Raw genomic sequence first — 14,797 nt, 5'->3', positions numbered from 1 at the left:
TTGTTTTGTTTTTTTGTGGTTATTTTTGTTTGTTTGCTCACTTGATTTTGGAGACAAGAGTCATAACTTCAGAAAAGGCTAGTGATTAGTCTGTTACCATTGTAGGTAACTGAAGAAAGAGGGAGCTTAGATCCATCATACTTTAGGTCTGTAAATATGTGTTTGTACCTTCAGTTGAGGACTTGTGTGAGGGAAATTGAACAAAACCCCCCAGCTTTTCTGTCTCTTATAGCATGTCAATTATATCAATTTTAGTAGTTAAGAGTCATCTGTGGAATGTTTGGTTGTTTTTCTCTATTATGACATTTAATTTACTGGGACATTACTATTGGCTAGTAATGCAAAGTCCCAACCAAATAATAATGTGCCTTTTTTGTAAATAAGTATATGGTGTCATATAAAAATTGAGATTGTAGCTTAAAAATACTTCAGAGTAATTTGAGAATATTAAGTTCATTGTTAAATTACCTCTGTCAGCTAATATTGCCATCTTTCTGATTTTAACATGTAATATGGACGTTAGTGAGTTTTCTGTATATTTTTGCATTTGTATTTTATAAACCTGGAAATCTGGTGTCTAATAGTCTTTGCCTGTGGAGGTTGATACCTGTGAAGATGAGCATTCTAGTCTGCAGTTGGCTCCGGTGGAAGTAAGCTTTTGTTCATAAGGCCCGTGTTAAGTGCGAGATCCTGGGAAGAGGTAAACAGGGCAAGCCTTTGTGCAGTGGGCAGTCTGGCGAAGTGTCTAACAGTTGTACTAAAATGGTCTGACAGCACTGCGCCATCATAATACGGGGCAAATGGTCGGCTGTCTGTCTTACTGGAAAGTAATGTGGGGCATCTTCATCCTGACAGATCATCCAGACAGTTCTTAGTGAGATGGTAGCTTAGGGATGAGAGGGATGAAGACGTTTGACACAAAGACCTCCATTCATAAAGCTCCAGTATTAGTTAAACTGGTGCAGTGGCAGAAACCTGCCCTAAGCAGCCCGAGCAGGAAGGACTTAGGTTTGCTTGCACTTCCAGAGACTCGGTGAATGTTCCTGGGCTGCTGACTTGGCTCTGGGGAGACGGAGCACGTGGAAGCAGGAGTGTGTGGTGAGCAGGGAGCAGGGTGAGAGCCTGAGGCGGGCCAAAGACGACATGCCGGAATTGCCCCTGTCCTCCTACACCTTCACAGTGCTCCAAAGTAGTGCACCCAGCTAGGGAGCAAGCTCTTAACAGTTTGTCTGTGATTGACATGCTGTGTATAAGACGTACAACTCTTCACAGTGGGAGAATGTGCTAATTGTTTCTCTAAATACCAATTTTAGATATAGATAAGGTAAAAGTCTCATTTATTTATTTTTAATGAAGAGTGATAGAAGCATCTTTATTTATTTTTCTGTCTTTGCCTCCCAGTGCTTGGATTACAAGAGTGAGCTGATGGGCTAGGCTGTTATGTGGGTATTAGGATTCAAACTTGAGTCCTTATAACTGAGCCATCGTCTCAGCTCTTATTGTTTATTCTTTTTTATTACTTATACATATATTTATTTTGTGATATATGCATGCACCTGTACAAAAGTGTGTAGGTACACTTAGACCATGTGGCAATATACTATGGCGTGTGTGGGGGGTTCTGAGGACAACCTGTAGTTGGATTTCTCCTTCCACTGTGTGGTTGTGGGCATTTAACTCAGGTTAGCATCGAACCATCTTGCTGGTGCTCATTGTTTATTTTTGATTTAAGCATTTTAACATTCTCTCTTGACTTCCTAATATAGAAAATGTAGTTTTAATCGTCTTATACCTGTTTGTGATACTCCTGTTCCTGTGTATTCCCAATGTAGTTATGTTGTTGTTATATTACCAATACAGCCTAATAATGTTTATTATCATTAAGCCTATACTTATTATTATTAATATGGCAGTATATTCTAACCCGCTAGCAATCAGTCAAGACACAGACACTAGTTATATTTTCAAATAGCCTTAGTTAACCTGGGACAGGGCAGACATTAATCCTCTAAACTACTTCCCATAGTGGTATCCCAGTCCCGTGTCATCTCTTTCTAATAATGTCTATCAAGCTATCTCCCATCCACACTCCCCTGTACTTGCTCATGTTCTTCATCTGGGCCAAATCTCCATCCACACTGGCCACATGCTTCTCTTCCATCTAACCCGTGACGAGCTTCTCCTCCTCTCCTCTGATCTCTCGTCTTCTTCCCAGGATTCTCTCTGTCTCTCCAAGCCTGGGAACCTTAGCCACACCTATCTCATTTGCCCTGCCCAGGTGGGATGGCTTTTTATTAGCATCAAAATACATCAGACCAACCTCCAACATAGTTATAGTGTAATCTTACTATTTATGCTTCTTATTTGTATAACTGTAGGGCACATATCATTGTTACTGCTAACTTTCTTTTTTCTACCTCATTTTCCTGGCATCTGACCTTGTGTCTTAGTTACTTTTCCATCATTGCGATGAAATACTTTAGGACAAAAGCAACTCAAATGAAAAAGAGTTATCTGGGCTCATGGTACAGTAGTCCTCATGGTGGGAAAGTCAGGTGGCAAAAGTTTGAAGTCTGGAGGCGAGAACAGTGGATGCTCCTGCTCAGCTAGCCTCTTTCTTTTTCTGTCATTGTGGGTGTAAACCCAGGGAACGAGGCAGTCTTTTACAGGCACACTTTAGAACCAACTTGATATAAATGATTCCTCTCAGCGGGTCTCAACCATCCTAATATAGTTCTGTGTGGTGTTGTGATGACCCCCCCAACCATAATATTTTCATTGCTACATCATACCAGTAATTTTGCTACTGTTTATGAATCGTAGCATAAACATCTGTGTTTTCCAGTGGTCTTGGGCGACGCCTGGATAAGTTGAGAGCCATTGCACTAGGCGGTTTTACATTCTGTGGCGTTGGCAGTCTTATTAACCTCATACCCCATGTTTTTTTTCTTTAGTATATGAGCTGCCATTGCTCTGTGTGCCTCTTGGTGTTTTGTCAACTTAATAAAGTCTCCCAGGAAGAGGGAACTTTAATTGAGAAAATGGCTCCATCAGATTGGCTTGTGAAGCAAATCTTGATGGCTTAAAATTCACTCATTGATTAATTTGACATTTTTTTATATCCCAAGCCTAGTATGTCATAGCCAGATTCTTTGATCAGAGTCTTTTAAAAATTAATTAATTAATTCACTTTACATCCTGATTGTAGCCTCCATTCCTCCTCTCCTCCCAGTCCCCTCCTCCTTCCCTCTACCCCTCCCCTATTTCTCAGATAAGGGGAGCCCCCGGGGAGCCCCCCTCCCATCCACCCCAGCTTATCAACTTACATCAGGATTGAGTGTGTCCTCTTCCCCTGTGGCCTGGCAAGGCAGTCCCACCAGGGGGAAGTAATCAAAAAGCAAGCAACAGAGTCCATGTCAGAGACAGCCCCCAATCCCCTTACTAGGAGACCCACATGAAGCCTGAGCTGCCCAGCAGGTACATCTGTGTATGGGGCCCAGTCCATGCATGGAGTGGAGTCTTACCAGGGTCAGGTGTCATCTGCCAGGCTAGGTGTTCTTTCCACATGCAGACCTTGGAGAGGAATCTGCTTTCAAACTCATTTAGCTTGTTGGCACAGTTCTTCGATGCTTTGTACCCAGTTCTTTGTTTATTTGTTGGCTGATAGTTGGGGTCTTGTTTCACTCCCTAGAACCATCTACATCCTTGACAAATCAGCCATGAGCTTGTGAAATCTCATGGCTTGTACCTGGGACTCCCATTTAGGCAACTAGCCAGGAGATACTCTTCAAATGCTCGTGTAAGCAGGCCTGTCTGGAGTCTCTCCTCGTAAAGTCAGTTATGTTGGGAATTTATCTACATTCATAAAACTTCTTTACAGTATTATCTAGAACATTGCTTTATTGAATAACAGGTAAGTGGTGTCAGGGACAAAGAGTCTGAGGTAATAGTTTTAGATTATACTCCACATAGTTTCTGCATAAACACACCTGTACTTTCATTATTCCAAACCTCCCTTAGGACACATCTTGTACTTTGAACTATTCTGCTATGTTTTAAGTCTGGACTTGTTTTACTTTTTGCTTATGAGTAGGTGTTACAGCTGGATCTGTTTTAACTGTCCACAAAGGGATATCTGTCCCCTTTGTCTGCTGTTGCCATCTGCTTTACATCCCTTTTGTGATGCCCATACATGGCTGTAGCATTCTGTAGCATGTACATGAGAAGCAAATTGAGCTTTGATATCTTGCATGTGTAAAAATGTCTTCACGCTACTTCCACATGAATCAGTAATTTGGCTGTTCAGAAATTTAGAGACATTTCTCCTTTGTCTTTTAGTTCCCAGAGTCATTCAGGAATGCTGAAGGCAGTTTAGTTTCTGTGTCATTCCCCCTTGCCATTTATGGCAGCTTGCACGATCACCCCTGCTCCTATTTTCAATTACAGGTTGATCTGGTGGGTATGTTTTTGTCCCAGTGCTTGGGGCAATTGTTAAGACATTTCTCACTGGAAGCTCACTTGGATTTTCAGTAGCGTTGTGTCTTGTTGATTGTCTTTCCCCTTTTGTGTGTATGAGTGCTTTATCTCCCTTTGCTGTTCAGATAATGGACATTCTAAAATCGTTCTCTAAGTCTCTTACCATTTCTTCGTGTGTCTGTCCTGTATTTGTTTTTTCTTACTTTTTTTTTCATTTTTTTTTATTAATTTATTCTTGTTACATCTCAATGAGTTTTTTTATTTTAAGAGATTTTTTTTAACTTTTTCAGTTCTATTGAACTTTCTTACCGTCATATTTTTATATCTGAGGCGTTTTTTCCTCTGAAACTTGAATGATTTATTTTATGCTTTGTGGGTGTTTTTTTGTATGTATTTATGTACCACATGCATGCTCAGGGTCTGAGAAAGCCAGAAGAGGGCATTGGATTCCCCCGTAACTGAGTTGCAGCCAGATGGAAACTACCATGTTGGTATTGGGAACAGTGACAGGGCCTCTCTGGAGGAGCAGCACTGCCCTTAACTGCTGAGCCATTTCTCCTTTCCCTGGGCTGGCTCTTCTTCTCTTTAAAAGTCTTATTGAATAATTCTTTTGTTACTTTACTTCAGTTTGTCTTTGTTTTGTGATTTCAGAGTTCTGTTGTTGTTTGTTTGTTTGTTGTTGTTGTTTTATTTAACGTGCTCGTTTTTTCCAGGCTTTCATGCTGTTTTTAGTTTCCTTTCATTTTTCATGTTATCTGTTTTATTCGTATCCATTGACCCTTGCCTGTTTATACTTATTTTCTATTACAAATCATTAAATATACACAAAGCACAGTGCACTTTCCAACTTTCAGGGGTATTAGTATTTTGTCTGTGTGTAGAGCAGTGGGCACTCCACAGCTGAGTGGAGGGAGAGAGTGTGTGTATGGGAATTTGCTGGCATGTAACTTTCTTCTTAATGATTTATCTAGTTTTGATAGGAAAATTTTCAGTAATAATACTGTGATGTCATTCCTGTTGAAGGACCCTTCAGTTTCCTGCCTGTTTCAGATTATATGTTACTCTTCTAAATTAAACATCTGCTTTTGACTTTGTGCGAGTTTCCTGTCCTGGGAGCATTTATTTGTTTTCACTAGAAAATAAGTAGGTAGTTTGTTCTTGCTCAGAAAACAGCCAGCTGTTTATCTGGTTATTTGTGTGGATAAGTTCTTTGCATCACCCACCTACTTCCTTCCTTCCTTCCTTTCTTTCTTTCTTTCTTTCTTTCTTTCTTTCTTTCTTTCTTTCTTGTTTTGTGAAAAAGTCTTTATTTTTAAAAAAAAAAATTAGTTAACAAAAAATTTAACAAGTTTCACTTAGTAAAATACACCCAAAAGGAAATCACAGTACAAAGACAGTTTTAAGTCAAGCCCTCACCAATCCCTACAGTATTAGTATTGTGTCTCAATTCTCAAAACTAACTTTCAAAAACTTGAACTTAACCTAAGGATTTTAAATGAAAATCTAAACTAGAATGAACATGAGAAATGCTTCTTTGCATCAGGGACCTAGCACCTTTGAGTTCTCCAGAAAAGTACGTGTCCCCAGTGTGTCTACTGCACCCACCTACTTTCCTTCCATTCTTCCATTTCTTGTTTTACCTTAAAGGCTTAAAATATATATATATTTATTTATTATGTATGCAGTGCTCTGCCTGCATGAACACCTGCATACCAGAAGAAAGCATCAGATCACATTATAAATGGCTGTAGGCTACCATGTGGTTGCTGAGAATTGAACTCATGACCTCTGGAAGAGCAGACAGTGCTCTTAACTGCTGAGCCATCTCTCCAGCCCCTTAAAGACTTTTATTAGCATACAAAATATTGGTTTTAATTGTCATTTTCAAACAGACACGTTTTTGTTGATTCTATTTTTAAACTTTCAGAAATGATCTTATTAGCATATTTTCTTTCACATCTTAATCCCCCAAACATGTACATGCTTTTGAAAATACTTGGTACCGCCAGTTACTGAGTTATATGGGGAAGTAGGGAGATGGTTCAGCCACGCAAATCAGACTGTAGTATGATCTCTTCCCTTTTCTACATATTTTATTTAAAATTGGTGTGTGTGTGTATGTATGTGTGTGTGTGATACAACATGTGTGTAGAGGTGAGAGGACAGCTTATGAGACTCAGTTCTTGTGGATCCAAGATTTTGAGCTTGGTCTTAGGCTTGATGGCAAGCATCTTTACTCAGTGAGTCGTCTTGTTGACCCCAGTTGCTATTTAATTTGAGCTTTGGTTTCTAGCATTGCTAAGTCAGTTACTACTTCTCACTTTTCAAACTGGGTTACTTTTATCTCTTTTTGTTAATGGTCATAAGTCTTTTTTTAAAATCCTGCATCATTTCATTGGTTTTTAGAAGACAAGTAGTAAACATATTTGCCCATTCAGTGACTTGATCAGCTTTATGCATATGTCAACATAAGCTAATATTGCATAGCTAACATAGTTGGACAAGGAACTTCAGAACTGCTTATGTGAGACTGAGCAGACGGCTAGAGAGCGCAATGTTCAGAAGATCGTTTTTCTTAAAACAAGGAAACTCAGAGCAGTACGGGAGCCTGGTTTGGAATGGGAGTGATGCCAGGTCAAGGTAGGAGAATCTATTAACATTGATAGTGATGATCAGGGCTGCAATTAAACCAACAGCAGGAAGAGAAACAATTTGAAAAAACATTAGGGAGCTCGAATTGTGGCTTATGCAGATGCAGAGTGAGGGCTGTGATGTGTGTTATTACACAGTGGACAGTTGTTCATGTCACTTGAGAAAGGAAATGTATAGGCAGGATGCCTTCTAGACCATGATATCATGGAGTGTCTGAACTTCAAAAATGGGTCTGGAGAAAATAGATTGTGCATTGCTTGCTCAATAGCACGAGAACTATGGTGGCTATAATTTGGGTGCATTCGTTCATATTTGTTCTCTTCCTCTCCTTTCCTCTGTCTTCCTTCTCTGTCCAGGGTCTCATGTAGTCTATGCTGAGCTTGGCCTCACCTAGACCACTGAGCATGATCTTGAACTTCTGACTCTGCTGTCTTTACCTCTCATGTGTTACCACCAAAACCGGGTGGGAAAAAACCCCCCACCAAGTTTCACAGGAAATTACAACGATAGTTATGCCGTCTTATGTCATCTATAATTATGTTAGAATGTGATTTTCTCCTCCACTTCTAGTAGGTTACTTAATAGCAGATCAGGCTTTTTTTTTCTTTTAAATGAGCATTTTATAGAAACATAGTAACTCTCAGGCCTGCCAGGGCTATATAGTAAGGCATAGTCTCTCCTGAGGCAAAATGAAAACAAACTAAAGATACATTTAAAAAATTTCCCCAAAATGTCATTTGATATTTCCTTTCTGGTTTAGAGATTGGTCTCCTTCCCACCCCAAAGTCCATTTTGTCTACTTTAAAGTCTTTCCACTGTGAGATACGTAATCACTGTCTTAAGGAACACTAGACAAGCTAGAACTTTAGATTAAACGTTTTCTTCTTTGTCTTCTAGGTGCATTAACATAATTAAAAAGGTCTTCATGAAAGATAATTACGTGTTTAGAAAACATGCAAAATGAGTCTGTCTGCCTTTTCCCTCAGCGTTCGTCTTTTTTCTTTCCTCATGTTTTAACTGGTTCTGATAGTTCTGTCAGTTTTCTACTAGAGATATTTTTATGTATATACTAAATATACAGAATCACAGCAATCTTTAAAAATTTTTTGCAGTAGAATTGTTGTATAAATTTCTGTCAATATTATTTTTGTTTTTTTCCTGTTTCTTATCATGTGATATTTCATGCTTGCTTTGTATTGTAAAATACAGATGTACCTACTGTAATAGCAGTGAGCAGTTTAGGCTGTGTCCATCTCACCCTTGTTCTTTAGCTGTGTGTGCTTATACAGATTAAAAGATCAGCGTCAGTACTTTCTTTGTAGTCTTAGCATGGGGGAAGCAAATATTCCCAGTCTAAAATTAAAAATGCTCTAAAAGAGTAAACTTTTTAGCAATAGAGATAATACTAATGTATTGAATTACTTTCGGGATACATGTATAAGGTGTATATTAATTATGAATTAATTTTATATTTTGGTTTGGATTCTATTCGCAAGATATTTTATTATGTATTTACAAACACTCTAGAAAATGAAATCCAAATCTTAGTTTCTTTTCTAACCATTTCAGATAAGGAAGACTCAACCTGTATGTGGAATTCCTTTCTTCCTTCCTTCCTTCCTTCCTTCCTTCCTTCCTTCCTTCCTTTTTTTCTTTCTTTTTCTAAGACAAGGTTTCTTTGTGTAGCCTTGGCTGTCCTGAACTTGCTTTTTAGACCACGCTGGCCTCGGATTCACAGCAATTTGCCTGCCTCTGTCTCGAAGAGTGTTGGGATTACAAGTGTACGTCACCACGCCTAGCTATATAATGGAATTCCTTAAAAGGCACTGATGCATATAGCTTTGGCTGATATATATATATATATATATATGATATTGCCATCTAGATGGGATGATAATATTTCTTATTTTTTTTTACATTTTAGTAATAAATAGAACTTTGCTAGTATAATGAAGACTATTCTAAAAGACTTATTTAGCCAGGCGATGGTGGCGCACACCTTTAATCCCAGCACTGGGGAGGCAGAAGCAGGCGGATCTCTGTGAGTTGGAAGCCAGTCTGGTCTATAATGCCAGTTCAGGACAGCCAAGGCCATACAGAGAAGCCCTGTCTAGAAAAACAAACAAACAAAAACCCTCTTATTTATCTTATATAAATTGTTTTCTGAGGCAGGTAATTGATTGGTGGTGGGGAGGGACCTTAGAGTGTCTTACCATAAGTTGTGTTATTCTTCCTATAGGGATTAGGAGCAGACAGCAAGAACCTGTACCCTTTCCTGCTCCCCGTTATCCAGCTGAGTACAGATGTTTCCCAGCCTCCACATGTCTATCTTCTGGAAGATGGTCTAGAATTATGGTAAGAGGGAAAAGTTGATACTATTGATTTCTCTACTTGTGATTCAGTGAAGTAGAGGTCATGTAGCAGGGTTGTGGGTACTCTGCCTTTAAGAATAAGTGCATGGAGTTGTTGTCCCCAGTTGTTGTCTTTTTTTGCAGCTGCTGCTCACGTCGGTTCATGGTAGACAGTTAACAGGAAATGGTTCATTGTTAAGAGCACTTGGCTACTCTTCCAGAGGAGGTCCAGGTTCCCCACACACCCATGGTAGTTCATAACATCTGTAACTCCTGTTCCAGGGGATCTGACACCCTCTCTGTCCTCCACAGGCACCATGTGCACATGATACACTTAGAAGGATTATTTAAAAAATAAAATTGATTCATGATATTTAATACATATGTAAGTGTAATTATTCTATTAATATTAATTAAAGCTGATTATTAATTCAGCAGCAGTTATTCCTTAACCCGTTACTTTATAAATAAAGAGCACAGAAACCTGTTATATTTTCAATGAGCTTTAATGCACTGGAGCTGGGCAGATATCAACCCCTTAAGCCATTGTTAAAATTCCCCAGCCACACATCCCATGGCACTTGCTTTCATCATTCTTATCTGGGCCGCTTCCCATCCAGTTGGGCTGCTTCTGCTCCCTCAGGCCAGTCCTCAGAGCAGACTGCTCTTGGCCACGTACTTCTGCTAGTTGGAGACCCCTTGGTGACTTGCTCCTTTTTCTTCCCTTTCTCCTTTCTTTTTGTGGTTCTTCTGTGTCCCCATCCTACTCCCACCCCAGCTCTGCCTGCCTCTCTTGCTCAGTTCAGTCTATGGGCAACTTTATTATTCAATCAGGGATAATTTGGGAGGCAAGGCTCACAAATGTCATTTTGTACATGTGAGAACTTCCTCATAGGACATCAAAGATTTTGGGGGGCAAGCAATTAACATTTGAATACACAGTAGCTCCAGATCCACCCCAACAATGCACAGTCATAAATACAGATAAAACACCTAAACACATAAACATTAAAAAAAAAAAGAGAGAGAAATAGAAATGATAGCCAGGACCATGCTGCATTTTATACCTGGAATTTGGCATGTAACCTAAGCATCTTGCTAACTTCCTCAAACAAAAACTCGTCTTAAATTTTTGAGTCTTTGAAAGATGTTTTGTGGGGTGGGTATTGATATTTCACCCTCTCACTGCCTTGCTAGTGGGTACGGAGATGTTAGAACTGAGCCCTACACATTGCTGACGTTCAAAATCTTCATGCTGTATTTTTCTGAACAAATAGCACGTGCTGCTAAGAGGCTGAAAGCAGCAACCAAAAAGAATCCTGGTCCATGACAACTTAATGTTTCACATGAATTTTTGCCTGCTCAGTGTACCTAAGGAACAGTGCTATCAAGTCCTTTCTCTCCTTAGTCTCATCTCACTGTTGGAAGCCATTTTCTCCAGAGGTAACACAGGAGATGTTTAAAATTTTCTGCTTAGAAATTGACTACTGCAATTTAGTCACAGAAATCAACCATAAAAAGGTGAATATTTGCTCCTTGCCTTCCTGCCCTGCTGTTCCCTCTTTTCTTTGCTACATTTTGCTTAGAAATGAAGAGTTTTCATTTGGGTTAGGGGACAGCTCAGTGACAGTGTGCTTCTCTCCCATTCCATGGCCTAGAGATCAATCCTCAGGGTTATATAAACAACAGCAATGTAAAGGATCAAAACCAAAACCCCAAAGTCTTTATTCCCAAAAATGTTTTTGGTGGAAATTACTAAGTTGTAAGTAAATGCTGTGTTTCAGAATAGTAGATTACTGGCTGTAAATGCCCCTGGGTAGATATTTACTGCTTGGAATGCACTCATATAGTTCTTTGTACTGTTATTTGAGTAGCATCTAGAGCAGTGGTTCTCAACCATCCTAATACTGCAACCCCTTAAAACAGCTCCTCATGTGGTGACTCCAGCCATAAAATTGTTTCATTGCTACCTCATGCCTGTGATTGTGCTACTGTTGTGAATTGTAATGTAAATATCTGATATAGAGTTGGACTCGGTCAGAACCCACAGGTTGAGCACCACTGTTTTTGCATATACACGCGTCTTTTAAAAAAATTAATTAATTAACTTAACATCCCAACCACGGTTTTCCCTACCTCCTCTTTACCCAGTTACCATCCTCCCCACCTCCCCAGTCCCCCAATCCACTGCTCCTACCTTTCTCTTCAGAAAGAGGAGCCCTTCCATGGGTATCAACCAGCCTTGGCATATCAAGTCGCAGAAAGACTAGGCGCATCTTTTCCTATTGAGGCTAGACAGGACATCCCAGTTAGAGGAAAGGGGTCGAAAGGCAGGCAACAGAGTCAGAGACAGCCCCTGTTCATTCTGTTAGAGTCCCACAGGAAGACGGAGCGCACAACTGTTACATATGTGTGGAGGGCCCAGGTCAGTCCCATGCATGTGCTCTGATGGGCAGTTCAGTCTCTGAACCCCTATGGGCCAGGTTAGTGTATACATTTTCTTTCTTTCTTTCTTTCTTTCTTTCTTTCTTTCTTTCTTTCTTTCTTTCTTTCTTCTTTCTTTTTTTGAGACAGGGTCTCTATGTGTTAGCCTTGACTGTCCTGGACTTGCTTTGTAGACCAGGCTGGCCTCGGACTCAGAGTGATCCACCTGTCTCTGCCTCCTGAGTGCTGGGATTAAAGGTGTGTGCCACTACGCCTGGCTTATATACACTTTTCTTAATGAGCTTACACTCACACTTGGAGTCAGATACATGCAAGTGCCATTCCAAGTACTGCCACAGCGTTCATGTTATGATTGAGGTAAGTCCGTATCTGTGAGCCTAGGTTTCCTTGTATGCAGTGTTGGAAAATAATTTCTACCTTCTAGGGTGGTTATGAGAATGAAATGAGGCTTAGCACTCATATGTGGCATCTAAAGCCTGTGAACATAGGATTGCCTAGGAAGGGAACTTGTCCACATGGAGTTGAATTAGAATCAGAGTAGACTGAAGAATCAATGACGAGAAGCAAGTACAGGCTGAGAGTGTTGGCAACTTTTTTTCCAGGGCTTTTATTGTTAAGAGCTATATGAAATGTAATCGGGCATGGGGAGTTCAAGGTCTAGAAAGTGTGAAACTAGTCTGGGAGTAGAGTACTTGAGGGAGACAGGAAGTGTGGGGCATCAGCCATCAAGTAGAGGGGCTGGATTTTGACAGTCCTAGGGTACTTCATTTTGATTCTCAGTAAAAGTGTGGATTAACAAATGTAGTCGTGAGTTCCATTTGGGGCCTTGCATCTTCTCAGTAAACTGTTCACCATGATCAGCACTGGAGCACTGGCCTCACATTAGAGCTTGGTAAGCTCCGAGAAGCCTGGGAAGGAGAGAGACGGCAAAACACTAGGAAGGACGTGCGCGTGTTCTGGATGCTCTCTGCCAGTGGTTTCCTGCTCCTATTGCACCCAGGGCCTCCTGCTTGTTAGCAAACACGCCACCGCGGAGCCTGCTCCACACCTCGCTTGTCTTTCCTAGTAGATATAAATTACCTGTAAGCAAATTTGAAACAGAAGGCTGTGTATGAAAAGACTTGTTTAGTTTTGTTCTTCAGGAAATAGAGTGGAGCAGTGAATCCTATAATGTTGTCACGTATATAGCATTAAGTTTAATATTGTCTTCATTTAAAAGTAGAAAAATCAAAATTAACTCCGTTGCCTCTTTCCATCTACTCGGGATTATTTTCCTATAAGAATACCTAAGAGAAGTTCGGATGTTAAGATTAGAGAACAATTAGCAGGACTTGGCTTTTTCCTTCTGCCACACATACTCTGTGCATCATAGTGTGTCGTCAGGCTTGGTGGCAAGTGCCCTTAACCAAAGCCCAGCCTTTTCTATATTTTAACATTACAGTTTTCTAGTGAAGATACTCTTATATATAGCTCTCCATTAGTCAATATGGAAACTTTCTCTTCTTTTAATAATCTGGAATCATGTTTTGACATTGTTTGCCGCCTTCTTTCTTCACCTTTCTTAGTTTACGCTGGAGTTGAGTACCTGATCTTTAGGTTGAAGTTTCCCCCTATTTTGGAAAGCTTGATTTATACTGGAAGCCAGCGCAGGAGGAAAGAACTAGCTTCATATAGAAACTTAATCTGGACTCGCTGGCAGGGAGAGGGTTTATTCAGTTTTTTTCACTGTTAATTATTATGATGTTTTAGAAATTCATGATACTTAGTGAAGCAAAAATCACTCTGTAAATCCCACACAATCATGTAACCAAAAAGGTTTTTGTTTGTTGCTGTTAGTTTTGTTTGTTCTTGGCCATTTGCACTCAAATCATTTTATAGCATGCATAATTTCCAGTGTCATTCTTTAAGGGTTTTAATTAAGATTGAATTGATTCTGTTTAGCAGTTCACTGAGAATTGGCATCATTGTGGTATTGGAGTTTTATATCTGTTATTCTGGTACCATCATTCCTTTGCATACTAACTGCTTCTGTTACAGAAAGTCAGTTGCTCTTTGTATATAGATGTATTTAGCAATCTTGGCTGAACTCTTTGTAATTAAAAATATTTGTTTATACATGGTTTTTCTTTTATATAGTCATATTTTTTGAATAGATACTAACTTTCTTGTTAGGTCTTGCCTTTATCTTTTATTAGTTCACTTGTCATATATGAGAGACATATTGTGATGTCTGCACTGTAGAAGATAGAGACAAGTGAGCTGAGTGCTAGTGCGAGCATTCACTGATGCCTGTTTCCTGGCTGTGAATGTGGCATAATCACCTGTTTCAACTCCTGCTACCTTGACTTCCCTGTCTCTGAAGTTGCTTTTGTCAGGGTATTTTATCAAGGAACAAGAAAAGAAACCTAAGGCATTTTCCATGTATGCACCGAATAAATGTGGAGGTAGACAAGGTAATGCAAGGTGTTCACATTGTCACAGAATGCATTGCTTGAAATTTTGGAGGTTACTTATTAGATTGTTGAAGTTACTTTTAAATGCCAGGTGTTATTGTCCTCTTGGAGGCTTGCTGCTGAATATGCTGGCTTTTTCTAGTTCTTTCTGTACTCTGGCTGGCTGGTTGAACTCAGCTATTCTGGCTCAAAACTCCCAGATGACTTATTCAAACTGGCTTCTCTCAGCTCCTGACTGAATTGCTCTGCTTGGCCTTATCCTAACTTCGGCAATCTGCTCTAATCTTCTGGCTCCTCATTCTCTGGCTCATTCTCTCTTCACCTGTGTCTAGCTTGTTCTCTCTCTACAACCTGCCTCTGTAAAACGGTTCCAGTAAAACTGCCTCTGAATTTTATGACCTGAACTGCCATGATCTCAGC

General features: G+C 39.9%; 1 protein-coding gene across 5 annotated transcripts in view; it reads left to right on the top strand.

The window, feature by feature from the left end:
- IPO11 (importin 11) overlaps window positions 1–14,797 on the top strand; it is a 165,747-nt gene that overhangs the window by 73,400 nt on the left and 77,550 nt on the right. For all 5 annotated transcript variants that reach the window (XM_084801016.1, XM_084801019.1, XM_084801015.1 and 2 more), the window contains exon 21: window positions 9,368–9,483. In XM_084801016.1, coding sequence (XP_084657142.1) covers window positions 9,368–9,483 — 116 coding nt within the window. The remainder of the gene's footprint in view (window positions 1–9,367; window positions 9,484–14,797) is intronic.

This window comes from Acomys minous (assembly GCF_964271855.1).
Source record: "Acomys minous genome assembly, chromosome: 11".
In the NCBI taxonomy this organism is placed as follows: Eukaryota; Metazoa; Chordata; class Mammalia; order Rodentia; family Muridae; genus Acomys; species Acomys minous.
Note: the sequence above shows the minus strand (reverse complement) of the source record. Positions and strands in the feature narration are given on the sequence as shown.